Genomic DNA, 21,007 nt, shown 5'->3' with positions numbered 1-21,007 from the left:
GAATGAGATATCTTTAAGTCTCATTTTCATTAGTATTCACACCACTAAGCCATTATTTTGTAGCCTGGTCCTAACCAGACCCTCGTACACTTGTTCAGAGGGACTGGGATCGCTCCATTGACAAGCGTTAAATTCCTTGAAGACGGGTACTCAGTTGAAGTTTAAAACTATTGGATCTACCCAGAGCCACTCTGATAACCAATGCCATAACCAATCGCTAGCGTTTGCCTTAGCCAACTCCTTCACCACTACTGTAATGGAGCTAGCTGCCATAGCCGGAAAATCTAACTTTTCCCGAACCGCGTGGGGAGGAGGGCCACAACATCATGGTCACCAACAAAACTCAGCAAGGATTGTTCTTGCTCCGGCTATAACTTCTGGATATTCGGCAGCGTTGCCACAATGGACCAAAGAGCTTCGCTCGCATCTTTCTCCGCCACCATTACTGAACTACAACTCAAACTAGCGCAATACATCAACATCATCGTTCTCAGCCACTCCCTCTGTTCGCTGATTGGACCTTCAAAAAGTTGATTTGAGAAAACAGACTTATATGCCAAATTCCCAGACCTAGTACAGAAGCAAAATGAAAATTGAGTGGAAGTACGTAGGAGGGCAGAGCCAGGCTAATTATTTTGTAGAATCCTCTCCTTTTGGTCATTTCTGCAATGCTTTATCCATCTGGCTTGATTAATTCTCTCAGATTCTTCTGTGGAGATTAAGTTTAATAGGAAGTGGCAGTGAACAGTCTCTTTATTGATTTGCAGTTGGATTCACGTCTGGGCTTTAACTGGGTCACTGAAGTACTTTCACGTTCTTGTTTTTAAACCATTTTAGCATTGATATGGCTCTATGTTTTGGGCCATAGTATTGTTTTGCTCTTAAAATAAGTTTTAAGCATGGTGATGCCATCATACTGTAAATGCATTTAATGTGCATACAAATTCCAATCCTTTAACTTTATTGGAGTGGTGCTTATTTTGTTCTGGCTTCCTGCATCAGATTACCAAGTTATAAAAAGGCTGTTGAATATTTATCTCTTTTACCAGTCATAAACACTCATCATGTTACAACTCTATAACTGTAGACTAGCCAAAGTTAACACTTGCCACATCAAGCAGTCAAGTGTCAGACAGCAGTGGTGAGATTGTGGCCAGCATTTTAGACCAGCACATGTGTGATGAAGGTGTGTAATTGTCTTGACGTGCCTGTGACATTTGTTGAACTTGAAGGCATCATCCCAACGTATCCAATGTAGCTCATCCTTGATGCAGCTTTGATAAAATATTAGGTGTTTCTTTAAGAGCAGCTTGTTAGTGTTAGGAATCGAAGAATCTTATCTTCTCAATGCACACTGTTTATTGACATAGACATTGGACTTCAATCACAGTTCTCTCCTTTAACAACTGATGATAAAGGGGTTTGTGTAACTATGGAAGTGTTTTACTGTGTACAAAAGCAGAGCACAAAGTTATAGAATGGCCACAATAAAATGTTTTGTAGAAACAATGTACTGCAACACGCCACCCATGGAGCATGTACTTGTTAGTTCTGTCATATCTGATTGTTCTCAAACTTCATTGACTCCGGAGAAAATGTAAGTTTTTGAGCAGGCAGTGCTGTAAAAAACGTAGTCAGCCAAACATGTCGGTGCCTAGAGCCTGGGTCAACCCCTAAGCCTGGGTCATACAGCTACAAATCAGTATATTTTACGCAGGTGCTTACGGTGAAAAAAAGGCTGAGAAAAATTACAAGCTAATCCCATTGTGGAATGTGACCCTGCACTGTGGCTGCCAGGCCAGAGCAAGGGAGAACTTGTAGCTCCTACAGAGAGGGTTTCTTAAAATGGCTAACACAATTGTCCTTTGTACATAATACATGTTTCAGGGTTTCCACAGTAATGGAAACCTTGACATTTTGTGAAACAATACACTTTCTTATATAGTCTGCATGCATGAGAGTTGCCTAACACTGGTTCAGAAGTCAGCTGCTTTAAAGCCATATTGTATTCTCACTATAAGAATGTATATGAGGAAATCAAGCCATTGGAATTCATTTGTAAAAAGGTTTGTTTCAACAAACATCAAGCCCAATGGGCGAGTCATGATTATGTTAATAAAGGAGAGATCAAATTTATTTAAGAGAATGTGATACAAGTCATCAGTTTGTTTATCTCAAATGAGTGTCATGATACACCATTTAAGTTTTGGTGATTGGACACTGATTACATAATTCATAAAAATATGGAAAGGAAAAAGCCATTATGTGCCTGCTTTGTATACTTGAATAATGCAAGATATTTTGTACTTGAGTTGTACAAAACCATTGCTCTTCGCACAGGAGGCAGAGAACCATTTTACAAACATATTTCTAAATCAGAAAAAAACACAATAGTCAATAAAAACATTTAGATGTAAATAGGTTTCCAGCATCAGAAATAAAGACAGTATGATCCAATAATAGCATACATAAAAATTATTTTATACACATTTCATACAATAAATTTAGTGTGTCAAGTTCTCAATTGACATATTGATATTGGGATGAGCACCTTTAAGATTCCTGAATGTACAATCCTTCCAATTGAATTATGTGCTTATGTTATAGCAATAACAGTTCAACCCATGCTTAGCATAAACATTGACCTCTTTATGGCTTTCTTTTCAGAAAGCCATCTGAACCTGACAAACCTGTAAGTCTGTATGACTCAACAGTTCACCTAAAGTAAAATAATTGCCTTACTGTTTGCATCATGTAGTGTAACTTCTCATCTTTAAACTCATTCAATTTCTCTTTTTTACAACCAACCACCTCTGTGGCTCAGGTCTGCTATGGTTTTGAACTGGAGGAATGAATCGTTCACTTGTTTTTGAAGACATGCACCTTTCAAACCAGGATTACAATTAAACAAATAATTGTGTTGGAATTGTTCAAGAGGCACAATAAGTTGTCAACTATGACATACGTAAATATGGTGTTTTATTCTCTGTATAACATTTCACTAAGTCTGAAGTAAACTTGGAACAGATGTTAAATGTCACGCACAGTAAAGTAGCTATGTTTGGTCTCAGGAATGTGCAGAGTCTGGTAGAGAATAGAAAACTACGATGTTGTACCATGGGCCTACCAGTGACACTTCCTGAGAGCTTCAGCCGGGGGCATTTTTCTTGGGAAGGGCAGGATTTCAGCCTGTGCAAATAGCTGAAGTGATTCCTTAAGGTGACAAAGTATCTTTGTTTATTAACAAACTTCCATCACGTAAAGTGCCTGTGTGATAATCAAAATATTTTTTTTTTTTCCTTTGCCTAACCTTACCAAACAGATGACGGATGAAACGGGTGACAAGCTAGAGCGGGCAATAATGATGCTTAAAAACTGTATGGTGGCTATGTATGTTATATGGGTAGTAAGATAGTAAAGTTCCCTGCAACTATAAAAATTCAAACATCAAAAATCTCAAATGATTTTACCCAATGCCAACTCTGAAACAGCTTCATGGCTGCATTTTCACTGGCAGTTCTCATTGTTAAACTGTCTGTATCTCTTGCATGTTGTCTCAACTCAATATCCTAAATTCAAAAATGTTAATGGCCTAAAAAAAAAAAGTTATTCAATGTTAAGTGATGCTCTTACTCAACTTGAAGTGGCAAAAATGGAGACCTGATTTTAAAGTCGTACACTTTTGTCACCTGCTTTGTTGGTTAATTCTCATTCAATATTGTCACCTGTCTGCATTTGGTTAGTTTACACCATAGCTAAACATTAGAATCAAATGACAACTAATAGTATTAAAATACAATTTTAAAGGAACAGTGAAGTACAAACTCAGGAGGGCTATATTTAGTTGTCCTGGTTTCTTTACAAAAGTGTTAGTAAATGTAAGTATCATCATTGTCACCTCAAATCACAATTTTTTTTGAATGTTATATGAAAAGAAAACAACAGGTTTTCCCTCACTTCCCCACTTTTAAGCTTTAGATGCAAAACAGTTTTGGTTACAGAGCATCATTGATGTGATTATATATTTTTCCAGTTTGCTTAAAAACGATTGCTAGCACCACAATGGCTGAGATAGATCTAGCAGAATATACAGTATAACAATATGGATGTGCAGCTAAATAAATATTTTGCATGCCCTTCTACCCCACTTATTTATAAGACTCAATGCCTTGCTTGGGTTGTGCAAATGTTAAACATGTTCCTCTTCAAACAAGAACATCCAAATACATTTCTGAAGTCAGTGTTTGAAGTGTTAACATGAGGCTATCGCCAGTAGTGCAACCCCTGTTGATGAGCTGCAATAAACAATACTGGAAATGTTTGATTTGTCTTATCCAGCTAGGACATTTTTCTTAAGGTGTTCCTTATCACCTGGTGCCACACTACACCTTTGAAATTGACTGATGCCATTTAATGGCTATGTGCCGCATATAGCAGTGTTAGATACAGAGGCACAATAGCATTATCTAGGGTTACCACAGCTAGAAACAGGGATGTTTAGAAAATATCTAGAAGTTTTCAAGACTAGAGAAAAATGGGTTACGAGGGGTATTACACAGTGGTAGGAAGTGAGGCTGGGTCTGCCTCCGACTTATGCTCTGGTGAGCAGCAGAGGAACAGCCGACTCCTAAGACTGTTGAAGGCAAACCTGAAATACATGATGTGGCCCATGGCGACAAAACACACTGAGATAATGACCAGCAGCCCAAAAGCCTCTGGGTTAGGTGCTAAAATCACCATGATGAAGTGCAACAGGTCCAGGAGGTAGTTCATGGAGTTCTGAACGCCGTTGATGACTCCCCTCTCTGACTCAATCACATTTTCTTGGATGAGCTGGGTCACAGTCAAGTCAAAGGACCATAGACCTTGAGAAAGTGGAAAGAGCAACCGTGATTTGGAGTGGCAATTGTATTTTACAACCACATAAAAAGGATTTGAACGGAAACTAACAGATGGTAGTAATCGTCGGATATTGGCATCAAAGGTTGACAATATTGGTCTGAAAACATATCAGATCAGACAAACTTTGGAGGGGTGCTTGGGGCAGACAGTCTGCCAAACATTAGGTGGTATTAAGATACAATGTTTTACTATAGTTTATAAATTCTCATGATAGAGGTTAAGTAAGGGGTTGTGTGTGTTTTATCCCCAAATTATGAAACATAATCTAATTTTTACGGTCCAGTGTGTGTTGGAGGCACTTCAGGGCTCCAGACCATGTTCTTCCACTGTTGGCGCTAGTACAACATTTCCAGTAAACAAACATTTGAAGCGTAAAATACAACATCTATTTGAAACACGTCCACACGCACAACACGGCCTTCCTACTTTTCTGCCTTATTCTGCCTTGTATTACGTTGTCATTAATAGGCTGCATGAAATATCAGGTGGAGATTTTTGGGGTGAATTAAGGGGAATAAAAGGGAACTGTTAACATACTGTCTAAAGCAGACATCATTAATAAGTTTGATTAAAAAAATGTTTTTGAATTGATGACAATATATTATGGACACTCCACAAATAGCACGCTCAAAATCTAGCTAAATCGTATATTTTTGTATGATAGCATGAAAACTAGTTAGCCAGATAGAAACTAAATGTGTTCATGTGATGGAAGCGGGTACAGTTCTGCTAGATTCCCATTAGATGGGACTCTTCACTGCACTCAAATTGCTTTTTTGTCTATTACAACTATATTTTTTCACACGTTGCAACCCTGAAGTGAGTGTCTGGGGTAAATCCATGGAAAAATATCAGGTATTGTAACTGTCCTAGGATGCCGTGCACATCTTATGGTAAACAACTGGAAAAAGCGAATGCAAATAAATATTCTAAATGACAACACGTTTTTGATACTCACCTGCTCTAGCAGCAATGACCCCTGCAAACAGCAGGCTGACTGACAAGTAGGACTGCAAAGGTGGCAGCTCCTCTGCAGGTGGGACAGTGGAGCTATTAAGAAACAGCTCAGTTCCATACAGAGAACTCGTCAGACTGTCATCAGCGTTTGGCAAGGGGCCACTGTCCCCTATCAGGCGACTATAGATGTCCTGGAAGGGTGAGATACTGAGGTCGAAAGAGCTGCCAGGTGTAAAGACAGACGCCACACACAGAATGAGGCAGGAGAGCTGGGCCATACCCGAGATGAAACCTGTACGAATCAAACCAATCTTCTTCCGTACCCAGGTAAAGGCTACCGTACCGCAGATCCCAGACACAGCCGAAGCACCCATCAGCAGGCTGAGCACTGAGCCATTAAGACCCTGTGTGTATGCATAGCCAGTTGTGATACAGTCAAAGCCTAGGACAGTCATGTAAAGAAAGGACAGGGACATGCCAGCAAAGAATATGGACTGGTTGTAGTAGGCGACCCAGCCTGCTTTAAAGGTGCGTATGGGTTCCATCATTTGGTAGCAACAGCTAACTTTCATAGGGTGTTTTTTTTTGTCCAGCACAGTCTCATTCATGAGCTGCGAGGACTCAACAGGGCTCTGGCCATTTTCCAAATCTGCATGGGGATAAGACGGTAAAAAGGAGGTTGATGGGATGAATTTTAGAGTGCTTTCATAATTATTTCTGCATAGCAATGCCAATTATAGTATTTTTTATACATTTTGACACACAATATTATACCTTACATGAAGTAAGACTGAAATAATGCTGATAAAATTCAATCTTGCAATAGGTTTAAATCTTATGCCATTACTTATTTACTTTTAAATGGATGTTGCTACCTTTCTGAGTGTTGAGGTATTTAAGCTCCAGGTCCTCTTGTTTTTTGATAGCTTTCACAGCCAGTGCAGGGGTTTTCTGATATACTTTCCACAACAGGCAGTACTCCAGACACATTGAACACAAGTTCCAGCCCGAAATGAATCCACAGCCAATGAAATGGGAGCCAAAAGCCATAATTTGTCCTACTAACATGGGTGCCAGGATGTTGGTCATCTGATCAATAATTCGGACTGTTGCGTTCATATCTAGTTAAGGGAAGTAAAAGGGGTGAGGGTTAAAGAAGAGAAGATATCAATAGCTCAGTATAGCTTTTTCACAATACTACACATATTCGTACACATATATTCATGTCAAATGTATTTAATGCCATTCCAACATAATTGACCAATAAGGGTCTTTGGGTGAGAACTATTTGAAATGGAATGCAGCTGAGCGCAATTTGGGGTTTCATTGAAAAGGGTCTATTTATGGAAAGAATATGTTTTTCCACATACTTCTTCAACAGATTAATTTTTTCCAAAATATGTTTAAGTGCAATGCTCATCAGGCCAATCTAATTTAGTTCTGCAGATGAGAAACAGACCTTCATGACTTGTGAAAAGAATACCTTGGAGATAAGGAGTAGTGTAACAGAATGTCAATGAATATCATAAACCAGATAACAAAGGTGATAGGGTGAATATGACAAAAATGAGTGACTTAACTGTATTTATTTCTAGACCCTTAATGATTTCCACCAACACTAACCTGCAAGTTTGCTGCTATCTTGTCCAGCCACAACAACTACCCAGTCTCTCTGGATGGTAATGGAGGTAGCAGTGCTGGCTAAGTTAGAAATGTTGGCGATGGTGATGACTAGTATGTAGCACGATGTCTGTAAAGGTTTTAGTTCAAGGTCAGGGTCATTTAGGAAAATAAGCTTTGCACATTTTGTATGAGAGTGGCTGAACATGTGATTCCAACAAGACAATGTTCAACAAACACAGCTAAATTGTGTTTCACCTTGATTCACAGAAAAATCATGCGGAAATCTTTGAAACCATATGCCTGTACAACAGTGATACAAATGGCCTGTTTTGTTTGTTTTTGTTCTGGTCTCAGCAGCTGTTCTGGTCTAAGTCGCAATGGAAATGGTTCTACCAAGGCACGTATAATAACATGTAAACTGTCTGACTGCACAGTCCTGAACAAGACACTTTTTCAGTCCCGCTACTAGAAAAGAAAACACTTCCAATGGAACAAAAACCTCTACCTTTAAAAACCCCTTGACCAAATAGGCAGTCTTCAAACCTATGTACATTTAAAATGCAGACCCACAGGCTGTCTGATTTGAGAACACTGACTGAACACAACCATTAGAGAATGCTCAATAAATCTGATTTGTTAGATAACAATATAATGGCAAAAAGATTCTGGTGTGTTCACATAGGATTTCTAATCACGACCGAGAAGTAATTTGATTGCACAAAATGTGTTTAAGTAAGTAAGTAAGGAATCTTACCAGAACCCATCCATTGTAAATCTCTGCCAACTGTTCTTGAAACTGGAAAACCACCATCAACAGGATTCCACACAGTATGACAGCACAATTCTGGACAATCAGTGAAGTCTGAGCCACTGTCAAATTAGATTTGCATCATAGGTTTAGTCAAAAAAATTGTTTTAAAGAAAGTCAATGTGAAGGCAAATACTTCGAATCTGCTGACCCTACCTTTGAGTCTAGGACTTTTGTCCACCCAATCGCCGATAATAGCCCCTAGTAAAAGCACTGACCCCGCAACTACCAGTCCGTACACGGCTGTGAGAAGGAGGCTGTTGCCATACAGCTCCACAAGGAAGACTGCCACAGCAAAGTTCCACATTCGATCACCCTAAGAATCAGATACACATTCGGCATTGAGATTATTTATGTATGTTATTATAAAGCTTGCATAGACATCGGAGGTACCGTAACTATATGCCTATTGTAATCTATTTAGTTTAGATGAGCTAGGCTAACATGTCAACAGGATAATGCGTTTCTATAAAATGCGCTGTGATCGGAGCAATTAGCACAGTTTCTTATGGCACTCTACAATTCACTTACCCAAGTTGATAAGGCATGTCCCAGATAGATAAGAAACTTAGCTGATGTAAAAAAATCTTTCATAGATTCTGAAGAAAAATAAGAAAAGTATTAGGAATCAATATGTAGCCCAATGGATAGCCTACTTTTCTGGTTGGAAAGTCATCAATGGGAACGAAAAGGCTAGATATAATAAAAATCGACACGCATGACAACGGAACAAAATAAGAAGCTTGACACACATGTAACTTACCGCAACAACGTTGTTTAGTTCCAGAATTATCCATTATAGTATTGACAAGTGTATCGGGTAAATACGCCTTTCTAATGTAGATAGAAGACTAGGCGCTTGATACCTTTGTGCAGACTATTTGGCTCTCGTCGGTAAACCCACACTATCTGCCCCTTTCTCCTTTCCAAACGTAGCTATCACTGTAGCTGAAGTTGGAAAGATATATTTTATCCACAAACACTTGTAAGTCGAAACGTAACTACAGTTAGCCGCTTCTGCTCTCTCACCCCTACCCTAGCGCGCTTGTTTACGATCCCTTCGGTTATACAGTGAGAAAAACTCTGCGTCACAGTCACATGATGTTAGACAATTGAGTGGCATGAATTCAAGAAAACTCGCAAATGATTAATCTTAGAAAATAGGCCTAGTTGTATTTTTCGCCACTCTCCAGCAGTGTAACTTACCGTAGTGATGGTACGTTTGGATCATTTTACTACTATAGGATCCTTTAATTTTGTTCAGTGACCTAGTAAGTCTATTTGGGGGCCAAACAGTGTTTCTACCTTTTCTTTTTATTGGGGGCCAAGCAGCAAAGCCACCTATTGGGTTAAGCCTCATGAACCCAGAAGCTCTGCCATGATAGATTTTGCTGTACTGTCCAAACTTGGTACAACCTTCAAAACCCTCATGAACCATGGATCCAATCGACTTGAAATGTGTTACAGATGTGTAGAATACATGTTTTTATAAAGGGTCAAATTGAATAAGAAATGCAATACAAAATGGCTGAAAGGGGTGTATTTATGTAAATGTCCACATTGCCTCAATATCTTTGTGTCAATAAATCTAATATAATTCTCACTGATTGTTATTCAAACCTAATAGGGTTCAAGATGACTTGAGATTACTCTAAAGTACCATAAACAATTTCACCTTGGTATGTCAATATAATGGTTGAATTCAATTGAATTGCTCCACAGCGCCCGTGCTCCAAATTCTCACAGACTCATCCTGCCCCTTGACACTAGGGTGACCACCTGGCTCCCTTTGCGTTGTGTCGCACAGCATTTGCTCCCCTTGTCCCGCACGTCGCATATTGAAAATGCTGTGCGATACAGAGCAAAGAGGGACAGGGGGTCACCCTACTTGACACACACGCCAGCTTGGCGAGACGCACACACATCCTTTCTTGAAATGGTGTGTCGACCAAGCCTCCACCCTTGGTCTTTAGCTCCTATTTCATTTCGCTTCCAATCGCAGCTTGCCGTTACGAATATAAATAATTTTTCTACCCTGCACTGGTGGTGCAGTGAACTTTTCTGGGGGGTATCATGATTACAGGAAGGGATTGTATTATTTTTTATATTGATACCATTTTTGAGACTGCTTAACGATCCGAGTGTTAATCAGGCACGGAGCCAGTTGTAAACATTAGGAGCTTTGCCCCAACCTAGGACGTATGGGTTTGATATGATACAAGATAGGAACTTCTTGAGTTAATGCAAGCGTGCATTGTGGGCGAGCGAAAATGTTTGGCCATTATATGACCGCAAAATAGTTTTTTGAGATTTATGTAAAATATACAGAAGTTTTTCAATTGGTAAAACCTTGTTTAGCGATGCCATCTCTCCGGCCCTGCTCCCATCCATCCTCCCTGACGCGTATCGTTACGGTAGGGCAGCCCGTCCCAGATATAGGTAGCCGATCTGGGAAAACTTTTTGGAAAAGACGGGCTATGGACCCAACCAACTCTATTTGGGAGGGGTGAACTCCCTCACATGGTACAACCCATGCAAAGGCTGAGGTTTCAGAATGTGGAACGTGTATAGCCTACTACTTTAAGAGACTTTAAGTATTTCGAAGTAATTCCTCCGTATTATTTTTGTTAGTATTCTTATTATTATATTTCTCCATGAAATGGCTCAATAGCTTGACCCAATTTTTTCAAATTTGGCCCAATGATACAACATGTCACTCCCAGACTACTTATTTCTCATGGGGAACAAAAAAGCCTCCAGGACCGATAAGGTCCGCCATGATAGATTTAGCTGTACAGTGAAACTTTGGGTAAACCTAAAGAACTGCTCTCCTCCTGATCCGTAAGTCCAACTGTCTTCAAACTTGGTCTACATGTTTGGAATACATGTCTTCCTATAGGGTGAAAATGAATAAGGAATACAATGCAAAATGGCTGAAAGGGGTGTATTCGTGTAAATGTCCACATTGCCTCTAGCCTGGCTGCCAGCCCAACTTAGCCCCGTCCACAAAAACATTTGGTCGGGAAGTTGGGTCTTGAGGGGCTCGTATTGGGGACAAACTATATAAGACCAGGAGCTGGTCAGACCAATGAAATTGCCAGGGCGGGCTTTATACGATGATGGACAGATGATCAACAGGAACGTAATCAACAACGTCACGAAAGAGCGCTTGGGTTGAATTTGTTTTCAACAAACAACATATTACGTTGCTCTGATTGGTTGTCTATCAAATTGAGCAAAGAGGCATTTGTTTTACGAGTTCGGTTGAAACACGCCCCTTAGTCACAGCCCAATGGAGTTATCAGACTCATATTCTGACTAGAATTATGAGTATGCCTACGTCAGGCTACATTGCCTCAATATCTTTGTGTCCATAAATCAAATATAATTTTGACTGGTGGTTTTTCAAACCGAAAAGGGTTCAAGATGACATCACTCTGAAGTACCATAAACAATCTCACCTTGGTATGTCAAAATATGATTGAATTACAGCTGTTGAAACTCAGGCCAAATCTAATAATGCTTGCCACAGGAGAAACGGCATATTTTTTAATACAGTAACTGACCATGATATTTCCCAATGCTGAGATTAGCTCAATGGGCTGATATGGTATACTGTTGAAGAGGTGATTGACTGGGTTTTTTGGGTATTTTACACTGTTCCTTAAGGTCTCCGAATAGGGTATGTAACATTGGTTGAGCTGAAAATGCCTCTGGTGCTGTTCTATGCCCCCCATTTCGAATTGTCTTGAATTTGCAACATCACCTGTTAGCTGTACAGTAATAGCCTAGCTCCTAGTGTAGGCTAATACTCGCACTTCAATGTCGTAGCCTAAGCATAACTTTGTATTAGGTTTGTTTTAACATTGTAAGCAAAATGTTATTAATTTGCACTGTTTTATAACCTGCATCCTCTTGGTATTTTTTGATCAAGATGTCCTGTTAGCTAAAAAGTTAGCAGCCAGTCTGCAGGTTTCTGAAGCAATAACCTGTATGATTGACCATCCTGGCCTCGATCCGCTGTGCCTCAATATGTATTCTTTGCTAAATGCAATGGATATTTACAGGGTTGACTATGGCCGCTTGAGAATAGAGGGATGGAAAGGTGAGGCCAATCTGATACAGTATATAAATAAAGTGTTTATAACCAATTAGCATTCATTATTAGTTGAGCATATTACAAAAAAACACAGTTTGATCAAGACAACAGAATGACAAACTTTATTTTGTGTCAACACAATCATCCAGTGTTATACTCTGAAATGTAAAATAAATACTAATGATAAAATAAATAGTAAAAAAAAGTGTGCTCTTCCACCCTGTTCTGTTTGCAGGCAATGCAGACACTTGTCCTACAGGACTTTTGTAAGCTGGTTCTGGGGTTTCTTTGGAAGAAGTGTCCGTGTTGTCATCCCCTCTTGTGTGGTGCTGCGCATACGGAGGAAACTTTGCTTACTCAAGCTGAGATGATTCTGTCTCCATTGTAACTGACTGTGCAGGATCAAATGTTAAATCTTGAGGATCAGTTCCTGCGTAGGAAACATCCTCCACCTCCTCCTCAAATACAAGACGAGGTCTCTTTTCTGGCCTCAGACCCTTCAAAGGAGTTGAAGACAATGGCCCAGAGACTGAAGGAGCTGTTGTGCCTTCTGCCACACTTTGGTATTGCACTGATGCCTGTTTGCCTTCAAGCGAGGGAGGGGGAGAGTATTTTAGTGGTATTTCTTACGGATAGCTCAGTGCCTAAGGACAATGTATTGCTGTGATACAATAGCAGAAGTAAATGAAAAGGCATCTTCACCACACAATTTACTATTCAATCGTTTGTATATAAACCCATTCATACCTATTGACCGAATAATTTTCACCAGCCTCCCCCACAAAAGGTAATGCAATTGTTTGAGATCAGACCAATCAGTGATAATACAGATGAACAATAGTTCTATTCATACTATGAATGGTTCGTTAATTTTGTGTGAATGGCTCACATAATTGATAAAAGCACCCAGTCATCATGGTAAACATACTTGGATAACCCTGCTCTGCTAAATGCTACCCAGGCATAATGCTACACATGTTTGGAACACACAAACCCCATAAGGTTTTGTAAGAGTAATTAGAAGGGTTACCTTTGCTTCGTAGGCGAGGTCCTAATGTCATATAAGACAGTTGTGTCCCGTGAAATGCCACACTTGGAGCATCGGTTTGGCATTCTGCGTCTGTCGTGTATTGTCGTTCTTGTGATGTACTGGTAGTCTGAAAAAAAAAACGTGCAAATAAATCTATTGTATCTACACAACACTGTTTCCAACAGATTGACTAGATATCATTTGAAATAATAATGGGATCGACTAATGGGTAACTTTACAGCTTAGCAAACAAACTATCGTGATTCTACTCAGCACCAGCCCCATTTACAATAAACTACATCACATATTCTACCTATAGTAGTAGATACAGGAGAAGTTAGCATTGGTAATAACTGTTAGCGACAAAATCATACTGTAGCCTAGGCCTACTTACAGCTTGCGGTTGCGATGAGCGTACGGTCGGAACAGCATCTCTTTTCAGTTACAGCTTCTTAGCAAATCCTGCTTGAAATTGTCCAAGGTTGACAAAACTGTCTTGGGTGAAATGTTCAGAGCAAATGTATAATTGCGTGTCAAACTACGCCGGGATCTTCTCATAGACAAACAGCAGCTATGCCTGTCGAATATTTGGGTCCTTGGGAAGACTATAAGTGTAAGCCTTCCCTGTACAGCCTGGAACACAGCATTTACGTCCGTGGTCCATTTTCAATATACTTGTTATTGCTTAGAAGTAGCCTACAGAGCAGCGGGCAGCTAAACTATTATCGGAGATCTACGCTACCTCGGACTGGGCAGGAACACCAGTGAGTGGGCTGGTCTGGATGTAAATTTTGGGGCGTGACAAAGATACAGACCAGAGCCAAAAAGGGCGGTCCTACGTCACTCCGGTGGCTTTATTGAAAGCTAGCGTCTTGCAGCCAAAACTTTTTGAATTTGAATTTTTCACTGTATATTTATTTCACCCATGTGGTGTGATCTATAATAGGTGAGACTGTCTGGGCACCAGGGGGCGGTATTGGGGAGAGTTTCGGGGAGTGAATAAAGTTAAGCCATGTGAATCTACCCTGCTGCGTCTTTCTTACATATCTTAAGAACCCAACACGACATGGTGTCAGAAGTGGTGCTACAGTGAGTGGAAGGATAGCGGACATTATATGGGAAGAAGGGGGAAAAGAATAAATAAAACTGGAGAAACGCAAGCCCGGCAAAGTTAGCAAGCATGTCGCAACGAGGACAGCAAGCCGCCGGGCAACGTGGGCCAGAACAGAACGACCCTCCACAGCCTCCTGCTAAAACATCTGCTACGTTCTCAATAAACCCACCGGAATCCTTCGACTTTTCGAAGCCACAAGACTGGGAAAAGAGGATAAGACGGTTCGAGCGCTTCAGAATGGCTAGCGACCTGCAGAAGTCATCGGATAATCAGGTGAACACGCTAATATATTGCATGGGGGACGAGGCTGATGACGTGCTAAAAGGGTTAACATTAACCGCTGAACAGAAACTGGTATACAGCTCCGTCAGGGACAGCTTCACAAACTTTTTCGTGCCAAAGAAAAATGTGATTTACCAACGAGCAAAATTTAACCAGTGAGCTCAGGGGCAGTCCGAATCTGCAGACTCGTTTATAACAGCTTTATATGCACTGGCTGAAGATTGTGAGTATGGGGCACTGCGCGAAGAACTGTTGAGAGACAGGATTGTGGTAGGCAATGTGCTTTCACAGAAAATGCAGATGGAGAGCAGACTGGTTCTGGCTAAAGCCATTAACATGGTCAGGCAGGCAGAGGACATTAAACGGCAACAATCAGATCTCAGAGGAGATGCTACATATGCTATTAAAACTACAGTGGATGCCGTTCACACCAGGACAGCGAAACAGCAAGCCTGGAAAGATAAAAGACAGCCAGCCAAACAGTACAAAGATGAGCATGAAGCACAATCAGGAGCAGAGGCTTGGTCATGCTCTAACTGTGGTAAGTCACACGCTAAATTCCAGTGCCAGGCAAAGACTGCAGACTGCTACAACTGTGGTAAGAGAGGACATTATGGCAAAGTGTGCAAGTCTACTAAAAGTGTGAGTGCTGTCACGGAAGATGACAACATATTCCTGGGAACTGTTGATGCAGGAGAACAGGCATGGACAGTAGACTTACAAGTAAGGCATACTAATGTGAGGTTACTGTCATACCAGAGCAGGTTTACAGACAGATATGCAGAGGCACCGCATACAACCTCACCCCAGGTAAAAAAACACTATTTGGGCCAGGCCCTGTAGCTCTCTCTGTAGTGGGGGTAGCCAGAGAGGTACTGAAGAGTGGTGATAAACGCACCACAGAGGACATTTATGTAGTGAAGCACCTAAACACAGCTCTGCTGAGTATACCTGCCTCAGTTAGCCTCAGACTGGTAGCCAGAGTAGATAGCATCGACTTGGACTCTGTAAAACAACAATACCCAAAACTGTGCTGTGGGTTAGGTTTAGTGCAGCAGCAGTACACAATTAAACTCAGGCCAGATGCCAAGCCTGTGTCTCTGAAAGTGCCTCGCCGTGTCCCACCGCCCTTGATGGGAAAAGTGAAGTAGGAACTCCAGCGCATGGAGCAGCTAGGAGTCATCAGCCGGATTGAGCGGCTGACAGAGTGGTGCTCCGGCATGGTGGTCGCAAAGAAATCTAAAGATGAAATCCGGATCTGTGTAGACCTCTCTCCCCTCAACGAAGCCGTGTGCAGGGAAAAGTTTATCCTTCCGTCTGTGGACCAGACGCTGGGCATGCTATCTGGTGCAAAGATATTCACAAAACTGGATGCCAACATGGGGTTTTGGCAGATCCCATTATCAAAAGACTGTGCCCATTACACCACTTTTATCACCCCATTCGGGCGCTACTTCTTCAACCGCTTACCATTTGGTATTGCTTCGGCTCCCGAACATTTTCAAAACCGGATGGTAACGGAAGTGACAGAAGGATTAGAAGGAGTCGTCTGCCACATGGACAACGTCCTTATATGGGGTTCAACACAGGCAGAACACGACACACAGGTTCATGTGGTTCTGCAGAGGGCACAGGCGGCTGGCATCACACTGAACCCAGCCAAGTGTGAATTCAGCAAAACCAAGGTGGCATTCCTTGGACACATCATCTCGGCAGACGGGATAAGCCCAGATCCAGAGAAGACACATGCTGTACGAGAGATGGATCCGCCGTGTAATGTCAGTGAGCTCAGGAGCTTTCTGGGCATGGTGAATCAACTAGGCAAGTTTGTGCCCAACCTAGCTGAAAAGGATAAAACTCTCAGAGACCTGAGAAAAGAACATGTGGTATTGGGGCCCAGATTTGTTTACATTGGAAAACAAGGACTACTTGCTTGTTGTGGATTATTTTTCCAGATATGTGGAGGTGGCCCAGCTGAGCCCAACGAGAAGTGTGGATGTGGTGAAGCACCTCAAGTCAACTTTTGCCAGGCACGGCATACCAGAGATTCTAGTCACCGACAACGGGCCCCAGTTTGCGGGGGCTCACATGACAGCCTTTGCCAGGGATTACGAATTCGAGCATGCAACAAGCAGCCCAAGGTACCCTCAAAGCAACGGCGAAGCCGAGCGGGCTGTCCAAACCATAAAAAACCTGCTGAAGAAAGCAACAGACCCCTACCGTGCGCTGCTGGCTTACAGGGCGCCGCCTGCACACCACCGTGCCAGCTTTCCAGGCGGTGTTGGAGCCAGCCTCCCAGACCTTCGGTCGGTGCAGCGTAAAGAAGGGGAGAAGAAGTGGATGGACGCCAACAACTATGACCGCAGACACAGAGTGAGAAACCTCTCTGACCTGTCACCAGGAGATCAAGTGTGGATCACAGATACAAGATCTACGGGTACTGTGACATCCGCACATGGAACACCTAGATCTTACCTGGTCAGTGGACCACAGGGCACTTTAAGGAGGAATCGCCGCCACCTTGTGCCCATGTCGGCAGACAACAGCAGTGACACACAAGAGCATGCTGCTGGGGGTGACCGGCAGGATACTTGGACAGACGCTAGTCAGGTGTCTCCAGAAGGGCCTCAGGGCACTCCCCAAACTGTGAGAACCAGGTCTGGCAGGTCTATCACAAAGCCAGATCGTCTGGATCTGTGATGTGCTTAAAGTATTTGGGGAATACTAGGGTGGTTTGTTAATGTGTGACAAGGGTTTACAGGGTTTACAGGGAGGTTGAATCCTGCTGTATGTTAACTGTCTAGGGTGACTACTTTGTGTTCATTTGTAGCTTAAGGAGGTCTCAATGGGTTCATATTCTTTACTGGTATCCAGTCTCAATGTGTGTTCACAGGATAGAAGAGTGGGAAATAGTTCAGTAAAGGAATGTGTTATGGTAGACCAAATGTTTAACAGTGATACAAATGTGAGTTTAAGAGTTAGATGCAACCTGATTATAAATGATGTAGGTCACAGTCTATTGCTTTTCAGAAAGGGAGATGTGGTGTGATCTATAATAGGTGAGACTTTCTGGGCACCAGGGGGCGGTATTGGGGAGAGTTTCGGGGAGTGAATAAAGTTAAGCCATGTGAATCTACCCAGCTGCGTCTTTCTTACATATCTTAAGAACCCAACACGACAACCCACACTGTAAAAAAAAGTTGCAGCTTTAACGGTGAAAGACTGTAAATTAGCAACAGTAAAGAACTGTTAATTATAAAACATGAATTAGCCATTGAATTCACAGATAAGTACTGTTAATTTAAATACAAGAAAGCTCGATAACATTTGCATTATTGCTTTGTAAAAAATATATTATTTCACCATAAAAAACAATTGTAACGGTGAAAATCTGTAAAGTAGCAACAGTTGAAAAACTGTTAATTATGAAACATGAATTAACGGTTTAATTCACAGATAAGTACTGTAAATATAAATACAAGAAAGTTTTAAAACTTTTGCATTATTGCTTTGTAAAAACTAAATTATTTTACCATAAAAACAACAGTTAAGTACACAAAAACACTAAACGGTAAATCACTGTGTTTGTATCTGTATACAGATGCATGCTGTTAGAACTGTTTTTACCCCATGTGTTTTCTCGATGATATACATATGAAAGTAGCCTGCACTAAAAAATGCTGGGCCACTAAAAACCCAGCGGCTGGTTGACATTTAGTCATTTAGCAAGTTAAATATAGGAGAGAACATCTCTCCTATATTTAACCTGCTAACCTGTGCACACGTTGGGTTTACCCAGCAAGATTGTAACCCAGCAAGTTTATCATTCAACTCAAATATGGTTCATATTGAATTGACCAGAAGGCTGGGTTAATTTGACCTAATGGGTTATTGTTATAGTCATGTTTCCTTACAGTTAAATACAAAATATTTAGCTAACGCCTAGCTAGCATTACCAGAACAAGCTATAGCAAGAATAGGGCTACCAACTTTTCAAAAAACCTGGACAGAACTTGACAGTTCTTGACAGTTAACAGAACTACTTGGTTGGCATTAGCTTCTCAGCTAAGAAATACGCTGTGGCTGAGAGCGTGTGAACTTGTTGAAATGCGTGTCTCACTACCAATACGCGAGAGTTGGCTGCCCAGCACATGCAACTATGTAAATTTATTATACAATCACAGAGATAACTAACGTTGTTAGATACGGTTTTATTTTCTGTTTAATTTACTATAGACTACCTTTTCTATTTGTATGGCCATCCAAAGACAACTTGATCAATGTGAATGAATGAGATGGTGCTAGATGTTTAGCTAGCTACCTAGGTAGCTAGGCTAACAAACGGGATGTTAACAATGCTGTTTGTCCGTTGCATAGCCACAGTCACAAGTACAGGACTATTTTCTCTCGACCACTGAAATGCGATACACAACATTTTTGTTGGCAATAACTATTTTGTGCTGAAAGGCAACAGTATTTATTTAATTACTATAATGTCGCAGGTGACCGTATCTTAAAAGCAATAAGGTACTAGAGGCAGTACTGTATCGTCAAAAAAGTACATGTTCCAGGGTTTGCCGGCCCTCCACTGCGAGTGAACACGTACTTCATTGACGATACAGTAAAGCCTCGAGTACCTTACCTTAAATACAAAATCTACACAGACATTCTACAACACAGTGTCCATATTTTGCAGTTAGGTTCATCATGACCCTAAATGTGGAAAATTAATTTAATTTCATGGTGAAAAAGAGAGTTTAACTAGTATTTTAGACAACTCAAATTGACCCGCAATATAATAGAAGGGTTAAGAGCCGTTGAAAAGACTGCGGTCTCCCAGATTAGATTAATTCAATGACTCCTTGATGAAAAGCATAATTTGTGTGTGTTAACTGGTGTGGTGTGTCAATGCTATTACCAATACATCACAACTCCTCCCCACTTATTCTATTACCGACTATATCAACTGCAGTAGATTTAAGGGAATAACATAGAACCAAACTGGACAAAGTGTCCTTGAGAACCATCTGTGATCACATTATTTTTAATTGTTTTTACTTGTATACACAACATGTCTCAGACCAACAAAATATCTAAACTAAGGATCAGGGTAGACTGCCCCATCACCTTGGGTGTGTCAAGGGATTATTCTGCCCTTTGCTTGAGACATCCCTCTCTAATTGAACAGATAACAAATCATTCACCAGTTGATTAAAGAGTCAGTCTATCTGGTGGTTTGCGGTTCCGGCTCGGGAACCTGCTATTTGTCTGTTGGGGTGTTGCTGGAGTGTCAGTGGGGGCGATGTCTGACTGACCTGATGGAGGATTGTCCCCCTCCCTGACTGGGATGGAGGCTTCCAGCTCTTTACCTGTGTCGGAGGGGTCTGGCAGGCTGTCAGTGCTGAGTGTCGGTTGTCCATCAACTGGAGATTGGATGATGTTGGGATGGCAAGACAACATTTGATCGGCATGCCGGTTCCACATATGTGTTGATCCAACACTGACCTGGTAGGATACTGGGCCAGCCTGAGATGTAACGGTTCCCGGTGTCCACTTTTCCTCCCCCTTCCCAAAATCCCGGACCAGGACTAGATCACTGATGCTGAAAGACCTAGATTTAGAGTGCACAGCTCTGTAACTGCGCTGGGCGCCTGATCCACCACCGCAGCCACACTCGGTTTCAGCAGATCCAGGCGAGTGCGAAGCTTGTGGTGGAAAAACAGCATCGCTGGTGCTTCCTGAGTAGTTAAATGGGGAGTGTTCCTATATTGAAGCAGAAAAGCATCTAGTCGCCTCTGAACTGATGAAGTTCCCTTTGATGATTTAAGAGAATGCTTAAAAGTCTGTACAAAGTGTTCAGCCAGACCGTTCGTTGCCGGGTGAAAAGGAGCCGAGCGCACATGCTTAATGCCATTTGACTTTAAAAAGGTGGCTAACTCCTCAGATGTGAACTGTGGCCCATTATCACTGACGAGCACCTCTGGTACTCCATAGTGGCTGAACAGACCTCTTAATGCCTGGATAGTCTTCGCCGAAACGTTGCTTCCATTAAGATGAGGTCACTTGGAGTGGCCGTCGACCACGACGAGAAACATGCGCCCCTCATATGGGCCAGCAAAATCAACGTAAATACGCTGCCATGGGGCTGTGGGCCATGGCCATGGGTGAAGAGGAGTGAGGCACAGTGTTTTC

General features: G+C 41.6%; 1 protein-coding gene across 1 annotated transcript; it reads right to left on the bottom strand.

The window, feature by feature from the left end:
* Positions 1 to 2,107: 2,107 nt before the first annotated feature.
* Positions 2,108 to 9,374, bottom strand: slc40a1 (solute carrier family 40 member 1). The gene is made up of 8 exons (XM_047046867.1): positions 9,054 to 9,374; positions 8,822 to 8,889; positions 8,447 to 8,606; positions 8,237 to 8,352; positions 7,483 to 7,609; positions 6,735 to 6,980; positions 5,861 to 6,508; positions 2,108 to 4,865 (listed from the first exon to the last, which is right to left on the bottom strand). The coding sequence occupies exons 1-8, from the start codon at positions 9,085 to 9,087 to the stop codon at positions 4,552 to 4,554; spliced, it is 1,713 nt and encodes a 570-aa protein (XP_046902823.1). The 5' UTR covers positions 9,088 to 9,374; the 3' UTR covers positions 2,108 to 4,551.
* Between the last annotated feature and the right edge of the window lie 11,633 nt (positions 9,375 to 21,007).

This window comes from Hypomesus transpacificus, chromosome 23 (assembly GCF_021917145.1).
Source record: "Hypomesus transpacificus isolate Combined female chromosome 23, fHypTra1, whole genome shotgun sequence".
In the NCBI taxonomy this organism is placed as follows: Eukaryota; Metazoa; Chordata; class Actinopteri; order Osmeriformes; family Osmeridae; genus Hypomesus; species Hypomesus transpacificus.
This window is presented reverse-complemented; position numbering and strand designations above follow the sequence as displayed.

Coding starts and splice junctions, on each gene's coding strand:
- slc40a1 (XM_047046867.1), bottom strand. CDS start 9,087: ATGGATAATTCTGGAACTAAACAACGTTGTTGCG. Junction 8,890..9,053: donor AACTAAACAACGTTGTTGCG/GTAAGTTACATG, acceptor ATTTTTCTTCAG/AATCTATGAAAGATTTTTTT. Junction 7,610..8,236: donor TTTACAATGGATGGGTTCTG/GTAAGATTCCTT, acceptor AAACCTTTACAG/ACATCGTGCTACATACTAGT.